This window comes from Cherax quadricarinatus, chromosome 84 (genome assembly GCF_038502225.1).
Source record: "Cherax quadricarinatus isolate ZL_2023a chromosome 84, ASM3850222v1, whole genome shotgun sequence".
Taxonomy (NCBI): Eukaryota; Metazoa; Arthropoda; class Malacostraca; order Decapoda; family Parastacidae; genus Cherax; species Cherax quadricarinatus.
The window spans coordinates 14,252,124-14,274,390 of record NC_091375.1 but is presented as its reverse complement, the minus strand read 5'-3'; the positions used below and the strand labels follow the sequence as shown (position 1 = coordinate 14,274,390).

At 36.6% G+C, this 22,267-nt stretch overlaps 2 protein-coding genes across 4 annotated transcripts in view; one reads left to right on the top strand and one right to left on the bottom strand.

The window, feature by feature from the left end:
• Positions 1-14,394, top strand: part of LOC128704303 (transmembrane channel-like protein 7) — a 51,636-nt gene extending 37,242 nt beyond the window's left edge. For 2 of the 3 annotated variants that reach the window (XM_053799447.2, XM_070103147.1), the window contains 5 exons: positions 2,320-2,450; positions 3,339-3,455; positions 6,422-6,472; positions 8,325-8,377; positions 8,550-14,394. In XM_053799447.2, the coding sequence (XP_053655422.1) occupies positions 2,320-2,450; positions 3,339-3,455; positions 6,422-6,472; positions 8,325-8,356 (331 nt within the window). In that variant the 3' untranslated portion in view covers positions 8,357-8,377; positions 8,550-14,394. The remainder of the gene's footprint in view (positions 1-2,319; positions 2,451-3,338; positions 3,456-6,421; positions 6,473-8,324; positions 8,378-8,549) is intronic. The other variant, XM_053799448.2, reaches the window with a different exon arrangement.
• A 3,703-nt stretch (positions 14,395-18,097) lies between these two features.
• LOC128704305 (homeobox protein SIX3-like) overlaps positions 18,098-22,267 on the bottom strand; it is an 81,224-nt gene continuing 77,054 nt past the window's right edge. Inside the window, exon 3 of the mRNA XM_053799449.2 lies at positions 18,098-21,160. Coding sequence (XP_053655424.1) covers positions 20,776-21,160 — 385 coding nt within the window. The 3' untranslated portion in view covers positions 18,098-20,775. The remainder of the gene's footprint in view (positions 21,161-22,267) is intronic.

Below are 22,267 nucleotides of genomic sequence, written 5' to 3'. Positions count from 1 at the left end.
CTCACCTTTTTTCCCTCATCAATTCTATGATTAACCTCATCCTTCATAAATCCATCCGCTGACACGTCAACTCCCAAGTATCTGAAAACATTCATTATAATACATTGATTATAATTGCAAGTAGGTTAATGAGAGGCCAAAGCTGTAAACTAAGGAAGAACAAATTCCAAAGGATGCCTGACAGTTCTTCATGTACAGTTTTAGAACAATGGAATTATTTACAAGGAAAGGTAGCAAGTGCTAGGACTACTGTAATGAAAATTAAAAAAAAAAAAAGTAAGATTAATTATATACCGAAGATTAGAAACTGTGAGCTTAGTTCTGCTCTGTAGTTACAAATAAATAATTACCTTGGAGAGTAAAGGTAAGGCTCCATCCTCAACCAAGACTAATAAAGTTCAGTGACTTGGGAAATGATACAGGACAAGAAATGCCACATAAGTAATAAGGACTTTTCTTTTTGTTAGTTGAAAGTCAAGAAGCAAGACCATGAACTACAGCTCTCCTTTCTTACAAACTCAAATAACAACAACAATAACAATATTAATTACAAACTCAAAGCACTTATTACATACAGTATATCCTAAATGCAACAATACACTGCCTTCTGTTAGAACCAGTCATCATTACTGATAATTCAAGTTTCTCCAGAGTTACAACAGTGGAATAAGAGATTATTATTATAATCAAAACCAAGTGGTAAACCCACTAGTGTAACAAGAGAACATACTTCATAAATTAAATGAAACATACTGCTCTGATATTATACTGTTGCTGTATAATGTACATGTACTATACAGAACTCATTGCATAAATACATACTACCAACTAGCTACCTGCTAACTAGCTAATTGTCTCACCATTTATTTATAACTTACATGGACAATTCATGAAGGAATCATGATGAATGTGTTTCCTTCTTTGGGTCACTACCTTGCTGGGAAATAGCTGATATAAAAAATAAATGAAAAAATTGCCATCTATAACTACTGTAGTACTAGATAACTTACATTGCTGGTCATTGTTATACTGGATATACAAATTTCACTGTAAAGTTTAACCCTTTCAGGGTTTCCGACGTACTAGTACGGCTTACGCACCAGGGTTATTGACGTCCTGTTACGCCTAAATTCTCGCTCCTTCAAATCTAGTGAGAGAAAGCTGGTAGGCCTACATATGAAAGAATGGGTCTATGTGGTCAGTGTGCACAGTATAAAAAAATCCTGCAGCACACAGTGCATAATGACCGTGCCTTTAATTTAAAACAGCGGCTTTGCAGTGTATTTTCGTATGGTATTTATGGTTCTATTTTAGTTTTCCTGGTCTCATTTTATAGAATGGAAGACATATTATAGAAATTGAGATGATTTTGATTGGTTTCATAATGAAAAGTACCTTGAAATTGAGCTCAAAGTAGCAGAAATGTTCGATTCTTACCTAAGTTCAAAAGTACGTAAACAAATCATGCCTAGCGTCCTATACACATCAACTAGTGAGTCTAATATTCTTTCACAAGTGCGCTGATATTTTTTTTTTTTTTTTCAAGTCGGCCGTCTCCCACCGAGGAAGGCTGATATTATTTATACCATTTCTACACTAATGCAGTAGTCTGCATGACAGTAAATCTTCTATTTTTTGTGAGAATAAAAATTTGAAGTGGAAAGCAAAAGAGATGTAAGAGGGGCCTGGGGATGTGACTAATGAACCGAGAAAATGTTATTTTAGTGCAAGGAATGTCTGTCTTGTTTATTCTGGACCCTATTTGGAAATCGGCATCTTCTGAAATTTGTGTGAAATTGGCAAAATTGCCAATTTCTGACCACTTTATTGGATAGTTGAAATTGGTAAATGGGTGGTTTCTTGTTCTCATTCGATAGAAAAAATGGAGTTCTATCAAAAGAGATATTATTTTTGTTGACTAGTACAATGGAATTGGCTGAAAATAGGGCTCAAAGTGGGTGAAATCGCCGATGTGTAAACATTGACGAGACCGCTAAATTCGCGAGAGCATAATTCCGTAAGTTTTCCATCAAATTTCATACTTTTGGTGTCATTATGATCGGGAAAAGATTATTATTTCATAAGAAAAAATCATTTTTTTTTTTTCCGAAAAATTTTTGACCCTGAGAACGAGTTTGTGGAAAGTTCCTTGAAGGGGTTTGAACCTTACTCTCTTTTACTGCATAAAACAATGTTCACATTTTATTGATTCGTACTGTAGTTTTTTTCCTCAAAAAAAGTATGAATTATTCGTGCAAAAGAATATAATTCCCTAAGGTGTTATTGTTGGATAATTCAATTTTTTTTTATTCCTTACAGTATCCTTGTGTACTGTGCCAAGTCCATAGCTGAGGGACGAGCCGAGATGATCAAAGTATTACGGCGACAGTTGGAGTTAGAAGTCCGCGACAAAGCTTTTCTGCTGCAACTTACTGATAAAGTTCGTCGAGGTATGACATTTGATTTTTATATTTGATTTTTGTGTGTACTTTACGATCAGCTATTGCAAACCTGAAATATAATATTTTTACCACAAGAGCTTAACCCTTAAATGGTCCAAACGAATATATACGTTTTTTCAACATCTGAAAGTATGTAAAAAAATGTAGATCTTCTTTTTTGTTTTACATTTGAAAACGTGTAAAAAAAACTTTTATCTACATTTTTTTTTGTTATATTTGAAAATATCTAAAACAAAGTATATCTACTTTTGGAGCACTACAAATTTGAACGTCGATCTGTTTGGACCGTTTAAGGGTTAATACAGTAGTCAGTAATTAACACTCTGATACGGCATATTTGTGAAGTATAATGTTGCCTTGTGGAAGACTATAGAGAACTGCCAATTCATGTATGCTATAATTTGTAGGCTTTAGTTAGCTATGCTTTTACTGAAAGGTTTCCTGCTAGTAGTTTCAATTATTTATGATGCACATTATTCTTGACTTGGCACACAGCCCCTAAATTCAAAACTAATCATATAATTTCATTCAGTATTTGCTCCATGCAAATACTGAATATTTAAATACGTAATGCCTTTAGAACAAAGTTGGCTGAAATCTAATACAAAATTTATTATACAAATGGAATTTAGCAGTGCAGCTATTCATGAATTTTGAATTGGCAAGACCCTCTATGAACCGAACCATTGCAAGAATACAGATTCGGTTGCATATGCTAGTGTCAGAATGAGTTTCTAGGCATTAGTCATATGTATATTTACCTTTATGTTCATGGGAGCCTTTTAAAATCACAAGTAGTAAGACGATACATATACGTACAATGAATAAAACGAAATAAAAATGTAACAAAGTTTTTATAATTGATTATATTATTAGGAGAATATAGGCCAGCAAGTCCAGCGCACATCCGAGCTGCTTCACCACCACGATCATCTCCTGCAGCACCTCAGGATCTCACACAACGTTCATCATTTGTGTTTACAGACAACAAAGGTAAGAAATATAAACCATACCATGGGTGGGGTATGGTTTGTTTGTAATCGTGTCATTACGATTTCGTGAGTCAAGTAAGAAATATACTCTGCTGTATAGAATACCTATGCTTTACTTGAATAAAAGATAACAATTAATTCTAGGTCTATAAATCCTAAAAATTTATTGTGTATAGCAATTTTAGATCAGTATTGTACTTTCATAATTTGTGCACGGCATTCTCATCAAGGGATGTACCTTGATGTTAGTGAAGAGCTTTTAATTCAAGAAGTTGAAACTACCTTTTTATTCCTCAAATCAAACCTGATCACCTTTAATTCCAAATAACTGTATGACCTCTATGGGTTTGGCACTTCTCCATGGATAAAATGATAATAATAAAGTACATTTTATTCAGAGTTACCTTGCTCTGTACAATACTGGTCTGGATTCTTTTTCACATTAGCTTTTTCCAGCAAAAGTAATGTGACCCAAAGAAGGAAATACATTCACCATCACTCATTCTCTAGTTAGTTTTTCCAGAGGTGGATGTACATCATTCAAATGATACACACAACTTCAACATCCCTGTCCATCCTACAGAGTGCAAAGTGGACTAATCTATTAATCATGAACCCACTTGGAGACAGTGAAACAACACACAATACAAGTACTGCGTATTTTGTCTAGATAGTGTGGCCCTGTTCAACAGTCCTCAGAAATATACTGTATTATTTTTGTATGTGGTTTAATGGCTGTGTGTTTTTTGTCATTGACAGGTGTTTGTTATGCTTTTGTCTCAGTATATTAATGAAATAGACCATCATTTTCACATTCAGTAGTGTATTGTAGTTTATGTAAAGCAAAGTTTGCACTCTCACTCATATGAAGGTAATTTGGGGATTTGTGCTTCATGTTTAAAAGAAGAATATTGTATAAATCTATTTACAGTGCTCTAGATAGTATGTTGGAAGATGACAACCATTCAAGGAATTACTGCCATTAAATACAGCAATATCCATATGAAAAAAAGTTTGTTTTAGTGGAAATAGCATGGTTTATCATTGTGATGTGTCTACCATCTTCATTTATGTATAGAAGATCTATATTAGGAATAACCCAAGAAAGTCAATCAGTGGCTGATTTCCACTGGGGTCCTTTTGTTTTCCTTCCCAGGATGTGATCCCACAACAGTCAACTAACACTCATGTACATGTTTACTGCTAGGTGAACAGAAACAGCAAATATTAGGAGATATATGTTTCAACCTCCGGTACCATGTCTGTACTCTGAAGGATGAATGTGGATGTTGCAACTCAGAGGGTCACTTGAATTGTGATGCCTAGTACTTCTGGAAAGGCAACTAGAAAATTTGTGATGGATGTTGCTGTTCTTTTGGGTCACCCGTCTAGCTGAGAAACAGACAGTGTGTTAAAAAACTGTGTGTGACTTCTCCATCACTTTATCATGGGATACACTGCTAAGTAGTGACCCTTTGTTTTTTAAATTGAGTGTAAAACTTAGCTATTGTAGGAGAGTTGATGATAGTAACAGGTCTCTCATCTGACAAAGACCATATCAAGAGAAACTTGTCCTGTGTTCTGGCACATAAGCCACCACCAAAGTCCAACACTTGGTAATGATTTAAGAGTGAATGTACATTTTATGAAGATTTTTCTTCTCCAAGCTGCATCTGCTGAAGGATATTGTCAACCTGCAGCATCCACATCAAAACCCACTTTTTTTATTGGGCCAGTTTAATGTATGTAAGTAATGGCACCTTGTATAAGCAGTATCACTTTAAATGAAGGATGAGTGTTTACCTGTTGAAGCATGTGAGAAAGTTTTGTACTTAGAAAGACTTCGACAGTGTTGTGAAAGAAATTGTAAAGGTAATTATATATTAAAGTAATATACACTTTTATTGGCATATGAGGCATATTAATATTGTGAGGCTTTATTTATGCATGTTTGTTTTAAGCTTCCAAGTAGTCTTTGTAGCTAACATCTGTGATGAATTATACAGTGGACCCCCGCATAACGATTACCTCCGAATGCGACCAATTATGTAAGTGTATTTATGTAAGTGCGTTTGTACGTGTATGTTTGGGGGTCTGAAATGGACTAATCTACTTCACAATATTCCTTATGGGAATAAATTCGGTCAGTACTGGCACCTGAACATACTTATGGAGTGAAAAAATATCGTTAACCGGGGGTCCACTGTACAATGAACAGGTGTTAGTCAGTGGTCAATATATGTACTGGTACAGATGTGAAGTGATAATGTGTCAGTAACAATGCTCTACAAAGGTTTGAACCCCTGAAGAATATTGCTGATGATGTGGTTGTAAGGAAGATACACAGGAGTGAAGTACGACAGTTTAGAGCAGAGGTTCTTAACCTATTTTGGGTCATGTCCCCTGTTGCAATTGTCCTCATATCTATGTGCCCCCTCCCTCCTTCCTTCAAATAAAATTTTAAATGTAAAAATTAAAAAAGTTTTCTTTAGTTAAATAGGAAAATTTAGAAACTGGTTTTCATTCTTAGTTTTGATTATTTTTTAACTAATCAAAAGAGTGTTTAAGGAGTAAATCGCAAACACGACGTATTTTTTTATTTTTGCTTTAGGTTCACTTCCCTAGGGCAGTGAGTCCCCAATCCCCGGTTAAGAACTGCTGATTTAGAGTGATGAATAGACAGCCTACATCAGAGAATGGAGGAAGCTATTCGGTTGTGTAGATAGAGCTGCCTTGTAACATCTTAAAATAACGTTGACTATCACTACATACTGTGTGGGATTTTGAAGTGAAGTAGTTCCATTAATGAAGCAGTTAGTATTTAGTTACAATATTGTCAAAACGGTTGCTTAAGGCATTAGCATAAGTACACAAAAGAAAATAGATTTAAAAATTTTTATACAAGAACCTGAAAGCTAATTAAAAATGCATAATAACTTTGTAATGAATATGCCTTGTTTTTTCCAGTTCATCCAGTACATGTGGAGCCAGAGCCAAGACACTTCTCAGATTATACAGGTTAGTTATAAGTCATCAAGCACTGCTACTTATTTTTTTCTCATAATAACTGACCAGGAGGGCTTTGGTGAAAACATAGGCTTTGCTAATGTGTTGGTCTTTTGTTTGTCAGGAGACAAGATAATTTCTTCTGGTATTGGATTTACTCTAGACTTTTTGATCATCTGAGTGTGGCATTTTGCTGTCTTATTGGTCCATCTTATAAAAAAATTAAATACTTTATCATATCAGATACTAAAGTTGCTCCACACCACTTGCAAAATAAAAGTCAGTAAATGTGAACTCAACATCATAGCTAAAGTAAAAAAAATGACCTTAAAACAGGGTTTTATATTAAAAACATTACAACTGTTAAAAATTGAGAAATATAACCATGATTTAAAAGATTATTATTATTATTATAATTATTATTTTTACATTCATAAATAGGGACATGAAAGCATTATTTAGTTAAATTCAGATGTTGAGTTTGCTGTAACTTCTGTATCTTCAATGCCTCTATAAGCATGCTCATAACTGTAATATCATAAAAGCTCATAGATAATATAACTACAGTATGTACCTGCTGTTGTAGACAGTCTTAGTGAATCAAAGTTAAATACAGTAGCTAATATATATTTATGACTAATATCCCACACATTTTAAGTAGACTGGTAGCTAAAGTGCGCATGTTACTGGCTTCAAGTTCTCCAGGAATTAGCTATGAACCTTAGGTAGTCATGGTGTAAGTCTTCTTATTCTCTCTTCTGTAGCTTGGTTTCATATTTGTTACTTATGTCCATTGTTGTATTAATATTGCTGGGCTGTCAGTTGCTCATTTATACAAGGGGTCCTCAACCAACTAAGGAGTTGCATTTCAGTGTTCCAACTTACCAATGAGTTGTTTGTAATTCTTAACTTTCTGTAAAAATAAAGAATATTGCTAAAGATGGTAGTGTCACATATTTGTAACTGTGCATCAACAGTCATAAAACAATTTTTGTAAAAAATTTTTATGGATTCCATCACTTCCGTGTAGACGTTCATGACTGGCATTCGTAAGTTGGGGGACAGCTAATATTTTGGAGTAGATTAAAGCAGGTTTGCCATAATTTACCTAGCATACTATACTGTACTGCAATTTTCTTTCCATTGTCAATGTGTTGGTACCAAAGTGCCTGCATGCATTCTAAGCTGAAATAAAAGAAAGCAAAGTCGTTCATTTAGAAGTGAATTTTGTATGTCATCTTCCACTTTGTCAGTCATTATCATTATTATAATCAAAACTTAAGTGCTAAACCCACAAGGGTCATACATTTGTGTCAAGTACGTTGTGCTAATATCTAATCCAACCCATCTTGCTACAGTTGTGTTATATATTATGGGCACTATACCCATGACCTTGAATCAAGGATGCAGCTATTTAAGCATTGACTTTGTCTTCAAGATGGTATTCAGATACCCTTGAGCAGGTCATCATATGATAGATGTGAGGCATTGTAAAGTTACTGCATTGGAACTCCACATTCTTAAAAAAAAAAAAAATAAACTGTTGTACTGCAGGAATCCCCTTTTCAGTAATATCCAGTTAAATTATTATTATAATCAAAAAGAAGCGCTAAGCCACAAGGGCTATACAGCTATCCAGTTAAAAAGTGACATATTTATATTTTCTGGAATTTTTTCATTGATATTTTAAAAGTGATTTCAGATCTTAAAACATTTGTACTACTATAATGTTTGTTACTTTAGCAGGAAATAGATGAAGGAAAAACTAATCAAAGCAAAGTAAAAGATGACATAAAAAACACTATGTAAATATTAGTGCTTATGTATTAACTTGAATTTTAGTGTTTCATACTTTTTGATGCAGATGCACACAGCTCGGATCGCTATTCACCATAAGTCAGAAGTGTTGGTGAAAAGGTAAGTATACAAATGTAATATACATGATACATAGCATCTCTGATTTATGGAGCTAACTATTTTTCATTTTTAATAGCAGCTTATTAGCATTCATCTTTTTTCTGGAATACACAAGTTATTGTGAAAACATTTATTAACAGTTATTGACTGATTTCTTTTTTTTTTTTTTCAGAGGAATCACACGTGTAGTTTAATGTATTGACTGTTGCTTGGAACAAATATATCACTTTTGAAGATGTGTAGACTACTTAACAGCATGCCTGCATATGTGCTGGAATCAGAATTGCTTGGGACATTAAGACCTCCAGAAAAATAGTAAAGTACTGATGTTATGGCAAGGTACTGACTGCAGGATTCTTTATTCTAGGCTGTTTCACCACAAGTTGGTTTTATTTCTTTGTTTTAACATGATGTGGGTTATGGGTGTGAATGAAGCAAGCATTCCACTGTTTTGTTCAATTATGTTAAGTTTAATGAACAATGATTCAAGGCATCCGCATTTTATCATGTCAATTACATAAACTAATGTACCTTTATCCCACTCCCTTAAGAAGAGTGCCTTGATGTGGCTGAGGGGCTCTTGATCCAAGGACCTGAACTTTACCTTTTTTGGATCAAACCTAAATAGCTCTGAGGTGCTGTATGACTACAAGTTTAGTGCCTCCCATGCTTAATATGAAATGCTCTATCCCACACCACGAGATGGGAAGGGAATGGTGCAGGATGCTGGCATTAAGTTGTCAGCCCTGCAGTCATTTTTATGTTCTTGTAATTGTATTGGGAGATTTCAGTCAATTTTCCAAATGTAGACCTGAACACACCCTCCACACAGCATACAATAAACTGGCATCCTTTGGTTTCACATTAGTTGTGGGAGTCCTCACGAAGTCCCTGATGTCTTAGCAATGATTTTTGCCACATCTGTGTTGAATTTTTATAGGATCTAGGAAACTATATTGGCAGTGGTCCCAGTGGGCATGATGTACCTGTTTCATCCTGGGTAGCAACCCTGTTGTGTATTGTCAGTCTTCCACTTACAGTAGAACAAGACTGCATTCAGACTACTATTCTGTTTGAAGTGTCTTTGCCAAGTAATATTCTAGTGTAAGTGGAATATTGACAATACACAACAGGGCTGCTACCCAGTTGACAATCCAAGTACTGGCCCACTGGGACCACTGCTAACACAGTGTCCTCTACCGTACAAAACTCCAACATAGACATGGTAAAAGTCATCACCAAAACCATCAGGGACTTCACCAGTAATCCCACAACCACTGTGGAACCAAAAGATGCCCGAGTTTGCAATGGAGGGTGAGAACATGTCTACACTAGGGAAACCTGACTCGAGTCTCCCAGTATGATTGCAGGTACAAAAATGACTGCAGGTCCAACAACCTAACTAGTAGTCACTTGCATCTGGCACATTATATCAATTTCCATCTCGTGATGTGGGATAAAGCAACACTTTTATTAAAAAAAAATTTTTTAACCAGCAGTCTCCCACTGAGGTAGGGTGACCCCAACAAAGAGGAAAACATTTATCGCCATTCACCGAATCACTATCTGGCCAGCATCATCCCTAGATAAAATGAGGATGCCTTTAATCATTGTCCATTCAGCTAACAAGTGAAAACTGAAATGTTTATCTCATCTACTCATAACCAATGTCGTATTAGAAAAAAACACCTAGTATGAGCCAGTAGGCCTGCTACAGTGTTTCCCTACTCAATACCTAATGCCTATGACCACACACACTCAGCACCTGATTTTCTGGATGCATCATGAAAGTTGTGGTGAGTACATGTTTTATGTACTTAAAAGTCAATTTGTGGTGAAACACTGGACAAAGAAGATTCCTCTGTAATCAGTGTCATATGCAATATGAAGACTTCACCTCTGGTTACACTTATACTATATAACAGCTCAAAGTATGGTCCCAAATCAGAACTGTTTAGAGCATGAAGACATCTTCAGAGATAGGAACACTACCTAACTGCTCAGGTATGTACTTGGAACATGAAATAATTTTTTGAAATACTTATCCTGTATTATGTATCAGCTCAAGTATGGGATTAACTCAGGACTCGTCAGAAAGGTTTCTGAAGATTATCTGTCGGCACATTATATTACATGTACTGTAGTTTTCAGGGATTAGAGTAAATTTTAAGAGAAATATTCTTTAAAGAGTAAACATTGTACAGACTTTAGTAAACATTGCTAAAGTTTCCTTTACACTTTTTATTCATTAATGGTTATTAAAAAGACACTGCAGATACCTTTATTATGACTTCATCCAGGACTGGACTTATTTATATATACAATTGTATGTACACACACACACACTTTCTCTCTGCTTTGTGGTGAACGAGCACCCTAAGGCACAGAAGAAGGCAAAAGTGAGATTACAAGCAAGGTCATGGAGAGAGGTCTCTATATGAATATTTAGGTGCCAGTCTGCAAGAGGTGGGAGGCACACAAATTTACATCCATAGAGAATGTTTCCATAATATAAACTGGTTACAGTGTAAGTGATTGGATCTGGCAGTGTGTGCATTTCCTTGTTTAGTTCAGTGATGTCAGTTGAATTAATTGCTACTTCCAGAATCCTGCATTTGATTGTGTCCTGATACAGTTGTAGTTCTTTTCCAGAGTTCATCATGATGCTCTGAATGATGCACACATTTTTGATATCCATCTTTTAAGTGTACTTGTGTTTCTACAGGTAAGTCTGAAGGTAATGTCCTACCTCACTGATGTTTCATTGATGTAAAGTTTTCATTGGTGAGATGGGGCATGACCTCCAGACTTGTCTGCAAGAACACATGTATGTTTGTTGTGGGACAAATGATATTAAAAATGTGTGTGCATCCTTCACTGTAATCTAAAATCTCATATCACGGAGTATGGGGTAACACTGCAATTTTATCAGGACAAAATTAAACACGGGATTCTAGAAGCAACCACTACTAATTTACCTGACACAAATGAGGGAATTTACAAAACTGGGGCTACCAGTGCTTATATTGTACATACAGTAGTTATAATAAAAAAGTTTACTAGGGACCTTCCCTAACTCTTTCCCTCCCACACATCACCTAAATATGCAGAATGTTCAACCCCATGACATCACTAACCTCATTTTTTATCTTTCTTGAACCTGAACTCAGGGTGCTAACATTCGTTTCATAAAGAAGTGTATGTATTTGAGTTTTCCGTGTACATACTTAAAAGTACAGCCCTGGATGAAACTTTGCAATAAAGGTTTCTAACTATTTGTTGGCTTACACCTTAGTTTGTTCACTAATGGTTCAGGGATTATAATCTTTTGCTTAAGTAACTTATCCAAACTGTGACAAACTAGGACAGACTTTGTACACTATGCCAGGCTATAATTAACTAGGCCAGGCTGTGATAAACTGTCAGGCTAGGTGATTAAGGCCAACCTGTGTAAACTAGGCCAGTCTGTGTATACTTGTGCAGCCAGTGGAAGTAACTTAAGATTTTCCAATTAAAAATATTTTTAAATATAAGAATTAAATAAATGATAATACAATTTTTAATTACATTGAGAGGCATGGTTAATTCCAGAGCCACCATAAATTTAATTAAAATTACTAGTTTACCTAATTGCCACTGTCTGAATTACACAGTATTGTTTTGGAAATGAATATACGTATGTGATAAATTGCCTTTTTAAGTGCCTAGCAAAGCAGCTTAAATATTTTTTAAATTTATACAATACAATGATTCATTTCAGTAATACAATATAGTATGTGAATGTCAATAGAGTTAACACACGAGGCATTGCAGATAGCAAGAGTGAACTCTAAATTGAACTTTGTTACATAAACCCTGCAAATTCTGTTCATGTATGGCAAAACAAATTATTTTTTCCATTTTTTTTAATAATTTAAATGTTTTATGGTATTTAGTACTCAATGTTAGGGTTTATCCTCATTGACATGCCTCATATAGTATATTTAATAAAAATTCATGAAAAGTATGAATTTCATAAATGATATTTTTTTTTGTACTGTACTAATATTTTATATATATACTATACTAATATTTTATCAAGTCTCAGTGCCAAGTTTTGAGCAGAAATTGTATGCTCATCATTCACAACCAAGTGGAAAACACCAATGGGAAGAGTGCTCGAAAGAAAAGACACAGGAACAGAGTAAGCCTTTATTGTGATAATGTTTCACAATGTAGAGCTTTATCAAGTCAGTAATTTGATAAGGCTCAACTAAAAAAAACTCAATAAAGGCCTCTTCTGCACATCTCTCTCTCTTCTCCGTCACCATCAGTAGTCCACTGCTGTATCCAGTGGGAAACCACTTGAATAGAAGAAAAAAAAAAATTTGTACATTTTGACCTCAAATAATACTCTCATTAGTATTATTGTGATGGCGATTAAATTGTGTGCGTGTGTATGCACAAGCTAAGTATATGGAGTACATGGTTGAACAAAATATTTAGGAGAAACTCTCACTTAGATCAGTATTCAGAGACTAGTTCTTCATGTTATACTTGCAGTTCAGAAGGGTCATTTAGGGTCACAAATCACCTGTACTATAATAATTATTATAATCAAAACTAAGTGCTAAACCCACAAGGGTCATACAGCACTGGACCTTTACACTAAAATTCAACAATATTGTACTTCACTAAAATAGATATTTAAATAAGACGAGTATATACAAATTACACATACACTATATGCACATCAGTGTGTACACGGTACATATACAATACACCTCCATGTACTGCATTTACACCGTAGACAAAAGTATCTCGGATATACAACCAGTTTATACAAAGTATACCAAGATTCACACCTGTGTATATAATCTGATGGAGCCTTTTTCTACGCCTGAAAAGGTTTGAATGTTATTGACGAGTGCTTTTACATAAGTATTATGTTACATTCTTAGACATTCTTTAAAACCCATAATTTCAAGGAAGTAATTTCATTCAGTTACTAATAAGTAAATGACCTTGGGAAATTTAATATGCTTAAACTACATTTTGATTTCTGTCCCAACAGTTTACGGAGATAACAATACAGTGGACCCCCGGTTAACGATATTTTTTCACTCCAGAAGTATGTTCAGGTGCCAGTACTGACCGAATTTGTTCCCATAAGGAATATTGTGAAGTAGATTAGTCTATTTCAGACCCCCAAACATACACGTACAAACGCACTTACATAAATACACTTACATAATTGGTCGCATTCGGAGGTGATCGTTATGCGGGGGTCCACTGTATTAAGAAGCAATAACATGAATGTTAGTAGTATTACCCCAGTATTGAATTTTATAGTATTAAATTTTATATTACAGTATTAGCACAGTTGAATTTCATAGTATTAAGTGAACTTTATATATAGTATTATTACTTTGTAATTGCATTTTATACTAGTATTAATTGAATTTTATAAGAGTATTAAGTAAATTTTACAAGTTATAACAGTATTATATGAATTTTATATTAATATTGAATTTTATAATAGAGTATCATTAATTGAGTTTTATATATGTATTTAAACATACGCGAGACAAGTGTGTATATACAGTAGGACCCCAACTTGTTGAAAAAAAAAAATACAGACACAAAGATACATTTTTACATATATATTAGAGATGGTACATTAATTATACCATACAGACCAAAAAATTCACGTGTAAAGAATATTGTAAAAGTCATGATTTACTATATTAATGTATAAGAATATACAACATATTTATAATTTCAAAATGTTATATGGTGCACTTTTCCCTCAGTTTGCAAGGTGCATGAATGCATTATTTCTCATCTAAAGCATAACCTCATGGGAGGTGCCTTAATGCCAGTGAAGGGCTCTTGATTAAGGGAACTGGAGTTGCTACTTCCCTTCTTTGGATCCATATGATTGCCTCTCAAGCACTTCATGGCAGCTACAGGTTTAAGGCTTCTTAATAAGAATGTAACAGTCTAAACATAACACAAATAAACATGAAAATTCTCCAGTCCTGCAGTGTATTGTTATCCTGGGAAAGTTAATAACACACTTAATCTTAAGTTATTTATTTACAATTGGGAGAAACAAGGGCTTTATGCAGTATTACAAAGTGTTGGCTCTGGTAATTTTAAGGTGAATAGTAATTATGGAAATGCTGAAAACTGAAGATAATAGCATAGTTGGCTGAAACTTAAATGGCTGAAATGCCTCTGGTGATATAGTAACTGGAGGAATGTTTTAGGCCAATACTCAAAAAGTGGTGCCAAGAAAGTGGACCTATTCTCACTTAGCTTGATTCTGGTTACCTCTCATTTCCTATACAGTTTGACCCCTATGGGTTTAGCATTTACCCCTTGATAATTAAGTCTAATATGCATAAAAATGCATTCCTGGCTCAGACAGTCACTGTATTTTCTAGCATGTAAGGCACGTTTTTTTTTCCCACAGTCTTTGAAAATCACCCTGTGCTTTATATGTTCAAAGGTCAGAGTCAAGGATTTACTGCTATGATACTTCTGTCAAGTGCCTTATGTGCCAGAAAAAACAGTACAAACCAATAATTTTTTTTTTAACAGGATCCTGCTTGCAACAACCTCTAACAAAACTGACAGCATTGTATTATGTGCATGTGAAATGCACATTAATTGAATTTTAAAATACGTACTGTCACAAAATAAATTATTACGTAAATAGTTTAGGGCCTCTGAGGATAATCATTGAGTTTTAACAGCAATTGAAAGTATTTATAAGAAAGTTTCATTTATCAGGAGAACAACTGCTTGAACCTTGTGAGATATAGTAAAGATATTTTAACCAAACTTCTTGTATGTACACACTTATACACCTTTGTATATACAATACACTGATAAACACACTTCTGGATGAATGTTCAGATACACACCGTATATGTGCATACACAGATATAGACCTCTAGGTGTATACAGATATACATACACCTTTTGGTGTCTATACCCTGTATGACTCCCTCAGTTGCTAATTTTATTTTCTAGGTGTATGACATTTCTTTGGGACAATATTCAGGTTAGCTCTTAACTTTATTATTATTCAGAACAATATTGACATTAAAACTGTGAATATATTTAGTCATTTTCAAGAAGGATAGACTTAGGCTCCCTCATTGCATTAATTACAAATACAGCATATTCTAAGGGTGAATAATGAGTGATGCCACGAATGTTGACCTTTGAAGACTTAAATTCTCCATAAACTCAAAAGACCATAGCAATTTGCTCATAGATTTGTCAGCATTTCCCTTACAAAGTTGCCCTTATTTAAAAAATACAGTAGATTCTACATCCTTTTGAATATATCTGGAATATTAAGTATATTATAATACTAACATCAAAGTGCATTATCACAGACCTTTTTCTTTATTAATATCAGGAATGGTTTATGAGTTATATAAAATGGAATTCATAAAACAGTTAAAGAAGGATTACCTGGAGAGGATTCAGGGGTGAATGCCCCTGTGGCCAGGTCTGGACCAGGTTAGATAAATTAAGTCACTTCATATGTAAATTTTAGCATAGGTCACTAGGTATTGGGTATAAAAATTTGGGATCCCTTTTCTAGTAATGTAATGCCTCATAATTAAAGTTATTGAAAAATTGGTGTTACTGTGTAATCATACGCCTAACCCGCATTATTCAAGAATTTTTGTTTGTCTATTTCTCTTGATAAAACACAATTTCATCTGATTTTGTAGGTGTAAATGCCCAGTGCTCCTCCTTTCATGGTCATAAATAGTTGCATTATTGACTTAATTTACTGGGAATATTTACAGGTAAACAGCCTGCTGATTTACAGCTTAAGCGTCTGTACAATAAATGAATGGAGGGATGACCCAATCTCACTCATTTACAGCACATGGCCCGTATTATTTTTGTATGTGGAGATGTCATTGATAGACCAACCCACAGACGCATTCACACATCGACAAACATACAGAACAAACATGCACACACCAACAAACAGTCATACACACGGTTGGAGAACTAAAGCTGCATAGAAGTGTGATATGATAAAGCTCATACAGGGAGAGTGGACCTAGTAACCAGCAAAGGCGGCTGCAGAAGCTGTGACTCGACCTCTGCAACCACAAATAGGTGAGTACACGCAAAGAGAAACTTAACAGTTTCAAAAATAGGTATTAGTAAATGCCAGCTAATTAAAGAGGCAGAGTTAGGTTTCAACCTCCTTAACGCCAAATAAGAGGATAACAGTGAGGTTTATGAAAAAGTTAGCGGAGACAAGGAGTCAAACAGGAATAAGGGAAGCTGGAAGCAGATGAACAGGAATAAGGGAAGCTGGAAGCGGTCAAACAGGAATAAGTTGGAAGCAGTTAAACAGGAATAAGGGAAGTTGGAAGCGGTCAAACAGAAATAAGGAAAGTTGGAAGTGGTCAAACAGGAATAAGGGAAGTTGGAAGCAGTCAAACAGGAATAAGGGAAATTGGAAGTGGTCAAAAAGGAATAAGGAAAGTTGGAAGTGGTCAAAAAGGAATAAGGAAAGTTGGAAGCGGTCAAACAGGAATAAGGGATGTTGGAAGCGGTCAAACAGGAATAAGGGAAGTTGGAAGTGGTCAAACAGGAATAAGGGATGTTGGAAGCGGTCAAACAGGAATAAGGGAAGTTGGAAGCGGTCAAACAGGAATAAGGGAAGTTGGAAGTGGTCAAACAGGAATAAGGGAAATTGGAAGTGGTCAAAAAGGAATAAGGAAAGTTGGAAGCGGTCAAACAGGAATAAGGGAAATTGGAAGTGGTCAAACAGGAATAAGGGAAGTTGGAAGCGGTCAAACAGGAATAAGGGAAGTTGGAAGTGGTCAAACAGGAATAAGGGATGTTGGAAGTGGTCAAACAGGAATAAGGGAAGCTGGAAGCGGTCAAACAGGAATATGGGAAGTTGGAAGCGGTCAAACAGGAACAAGGGAAGTTGGAAGTGGTCAAACAGGAATAAGGGATGTTGGAAGTGGTCAAACAGGAACAAGGGAAGTTGGAAGCGGTCAAACAGGAACAAGGGAAGTTGGAAGCGGTCAAACAGGAATAAGGGAAGTTGGAAGCGGTCAAACAGGAACAAGGGAAGTTGGAAGCGGTCAAACAGGAATAAGGGAAGTTGGAAGCGGTCAAACTGGAACAAGGGAAGTTGGAAGCGGTCAAACAGGAATAAGGGAAGTTGGAAGCGGTCAAACTGGAACAAGGGAAGTTGGAAGCGGTCAAACAGGAATAAGGGAAGTTGGAAGCGGTCAAACTGGAATAAGGGATGTTGGAAGTGGTCAAACAGGAATAAGGGAAGTTGGAAGCGGTCAAACAGGAATAAGGGAAGTTGGAAGCGGTCAAACAGGAATAAGGGATGTTGTAAGTGGTCAAACAGGAATAAGGGAAGCTGGAAGCGGTCAAACAGGAATATGGGAAGTTGGAAGCGGTCAAACAGGAACAAGGGAAGTTGGAAGCGGTCAAACAGGAACAAGGGAAGTTGGAAGCGGTCAAACAGGAACAAGGGAAGTTGAAAGCGGTCAAACAGGAATAAGGGAAGTTGGAAGCGGTCAAACAGGAACAAGGGAAGTTGGAAGCGGTCAAACAGGAATAAGGGAAGTTGGAAGTGGTCAAACTGGAATAAGGGAAGTTGGAAGCGGTCAAACAGGAACAAGATACATCCCACAACAAAGGATGAAGTGCATTGAAACTGGTCAATTCATGATACATGGACAGAATAAGATTGTTTTTAAATATTTCGCTCTCAGAGCTTTATCAAAGCTACTTGTAGAGCGAAACGTAGTTAAATAATCTTACTTTGTATATCTTATTTAACATTTTCATGAACCTGCTAAAAATGAACATAAAAACTGGGTGAAGTGTTTATATGGCAATTCTTTATTCTGACGTTTCACTGAGTGTTCCGCTTTATCAAGTCTAAAATTTAAACACGTGTAGTATGATGCAATTATTGACTACGTAGGTCTTAAGTTAAACTGGAGGATGCGTAACAGATCAGCAAAAGATATCACAGTATAGATCTGTTGTTTTATATTAATGGCTTACAAAACCGACAAGTAGATGAATAAGTTAAGAGAAAAATGTGGAATTAACTCAAATTACCTCCTAAGCATCTCCATAATAGATAATTAAGTACTACGCATGTGTTATTCGAAAGTTTGACCTGCTTGTTCTCACCATTTCCTTAGCCCAGTAATAAGTGCAGATAATATAACATGTCCATGAGTACGGAGACAGGCAAACTATCAACAGGTTTTAAGAAAACATGAAAGCACCTGCAGAACAGAGGGATTGTTAGTGAAAACTAGCAGTGATTTAGGGACGTGAAATCTTAGTCTTGAAATACCTGAGATTTACGACAGTGAGAAAAAGACAGCAATAAGAGAACTGCATCTTCTTGGACTCCAAGTGAGCACTGAACTATGTACCCGCCAGACTAATCCATAGACTATTAATAGGAATATACAAGAAAAAGGTGGATAAAATTAAAAAGACCAGGGACAATGGACCATAGGCAGAAGCAGAAGACAGACTAATCAGGAATGTTAGGAAGGACGCCTTTACTAATCTCATTGGTAAAAAATGGAATGAGTTAAATGAGGTAGCCGTGGAAGCAAATTTAATACACAATTTCAAGATTAGGTATGACAAGTTTTAAGTGGCTAGAAATTAATTATGCCAGTCAAAGTAGCTTAACCGGGGAATGGGGGGGGGGCCAAGATTTGACACCCGTAAACAACTCTTGAGTGCACACTGGCAGATATATACAAATCTAACAAACCAGTGATTATTACACTTAATATGTCTGTAATGTTAGCTAACAAATCAATGAACATTCAATTAGCTAACAAACCGATCAACATTCTCTCAGCTAACAATCATCACCGTGAACCAGCACCTAACTATACCATAAAGAACCTGGTAGTCATTTTCAGAGTAAATATTTTGCATTAGGATGAAAAATATATCCCTTCACGCTCACATATCTAGCTGGTCTAAGACACTAGAGATGTCCGTGTCGTCAGCTCGCCAACTGAGGTCTTTTATTGTCATTTTATTTGGTTATTTCTAGCGGCGCACCCTATCGTTGGGACAGATAACTGGACCGTCAAACTACGTCACTGGAATGACATTTACATAAGTAGCAATCAACCTAGAATCTGTTCATTATCGCTCACAGGATGGGTCTCCCCACCACCCACAGGAGGATTATACGGGGTACATAATTAAGGTACAGCATCACTTTACGAGAATTTCATTACATGAAATTAAGAAAGTGGAATATTGTGACATGTTTAAAATAAAATGATAGGTACAGGCTGGCTACAGTGGGAATGGAATGAAAAACTGGACACTACTTCTGAGAAATCCGGATTGCAACATTTGAACGCTTGAACAAATGTTCGAATTTCAAGAGGAAAGGTTCAGGAAGTTACGGAGTTATGAACGTTCAAGAAATTTAGAGCCTTTTATCAAACGTTTTACAATCCTCCATTTCGTATTAAACCAAGGTTCAGTTTCAATAATACTCGTCATCACCCTTTACAAAGTCCCACAATTTATCTATATCTCAGCAATTTCAGCTATTACCCAACCACTTCAGTGGTTCCCAAATCCCTTCAGCACTAGATGTTCGTAGTTGGGACTGACGTTTTCACTATTTAGGTTCACGAGTTGACGCTCAGTTCACTGAAAGGGGAGCTTAAGGTCACATACATAATGGAGGGACAGATTCACCTGACCCCAAGGCGTCCCCTCAGCCGACCCAACCACAGAGGTCGTGACCCGAGACTGGTAGCTGTTCACGACACTAAGGTTGTCACAACATTTTACATTTGTCCAGGACGGTAGTGATGACCAGGAGTGGGTGTTGTGGTGCCACTTGTCTGGGCACGCTCAGTCTGATACCAGTCACTAGCACCAGCAAGAGCTATAGCGGATACCACACTCACCTGCAAAAGACTTTATTATTAACCTCGGAGGGTTAATAACATAGGATAACCTAGGAAAGTCAAGCAGTGCGATCTATTTCGCTATGTTCGTTAGGTAAACTTTCCTACGATGCGACCCACGACAGTCAACTAACACCAAGGTACCTGTTTTCTGCTAGATGAACAAGTGCAGATGCTAGGAAAGATTTACATATCGTCTTGTCTCGCCCAGGTATTGAATCAGTTCTCTCAATTGTGAGCCGGATACATGTCGAGTACCAGCTGCCACAATCTTGGCGTCGGTTCACTGTACTAAGCACTACACCTCAGTCTCACCTTCTGGCCTGCAGAAGTGTGGTATTCTTGGTCTGCTGAGCGACGCCGCAGACACTGGTCTTGAGGGCTAAATTAGACATTTACCCATAACAACGGCGGGTTTTCCTCTCACATGTCTTGGTGGGCAGCCGTGGTGACCGCCTGCAGCGTCGCGTCGTACCCGTGGTAAGGGTATGAGGCAGCGGCAGCGGCAGCCATGTTGGGGAAGTGATGTAGGAGAGAGGCAGCCTCAGGCTTGAGGTGTTGGGCCAACATCTCTGGCTTCATGATATTGTGTCGTGGCGCCATGCTAGGTAGGCTTGGGTCGTAGCCCATCTTAGCGGGATCGTAGCCCATCTTGGCGGGGTCATAGCCCATCTTGGTGGGATCGTAGCCCATTTTGGAAGGATCGTAAGTCATCTTAGCCACGTACATGGCGCGCATATCGTGGCCGGTCGGATCGAAGGGGTGGGACATGACGGAGCCATCGCCGTGGGGGCCCAACAGCAGGTCCCTGAAACACAACAGATGACTTTAAACATCTTGCATGATTGTTATATTTATAGGAAAGCGTTAAATCCATAATGGTCATACAGCGGGTGGGAAACTGAAAGGTAATCAGGGATGATCCAAGGATGAAGAAGGTAGTTCCAGTCCCTTCACCATAATGAAGGACCCCCCCCCTTCTTCATCGAAGGAAAGAAAGAATAAACACCCATCAACTCCCTTCCCCCTTCGCTACCCTAAATCAATTCAGATAAAAAAAAAAGTTGAAAAAACCCAAACACACAGGCATGATAAAAATTTTTTAAAGACACCTACGAACACGCATGGATATTTCAAGATTTACTTCCCTAGATACGAATTCTAGCAACTAATCTGAGTTAGGCACACAGAAAATAAAACTAAACTACGAAAAAGTACTGTCTATATCGACCAAATGCCAGTGTCTTCGTAAAGTCAAATGACATCAGAAAGACGCAGAAATATACACTTTTCTATCTCTTCTTTGTCTCCATTTAGGTTTGTTTGTGCCATTAGCAAACACTGATTTGCCTTTGGTATAGGTGATTCCCCCCCCCTCTCCTTAAACGCGTGGAACTTAGAGTATTAGCTTAAGCAATATAAGTCCGAAAGCTGATCAACGACTCTATACATTAGCTCTCAATTTGTGCGGCACAGGTTCTGGTCTCCATCATACATAATACATATAAATAAATTGAAGAATAAAGAGGACAAAATTAACCCACTGTATAAGAAATCATTCATACAGTCTTGAACCTGCACTCTTGAAAAACGTAAAATGAGAGATAACGTACTACCATTCTCGTGTAAGCGTGAAACTTAAGCCTGTTAAATGTTTTGCACTCTGACGGTAGACTGGTAGACAGCAACCACCCTGGGAGGTACTACCACCTAGTCATTTAGAAAACAAAAACCTGGCATTTTCCTCTATGCCATGAGAGGTAAATCTTATAACCCTTTACTCTCATTCAATATACACTTTCATTTCGTGTGTAATCTTTTCCCTGTAATATCGTATCCCGAGGTACCACTATTTCCTTTCCAGTTTTGAAGGCCTGGTGCGAGAGCAAGCCGGGGAAAGATGGCCATATTTCCC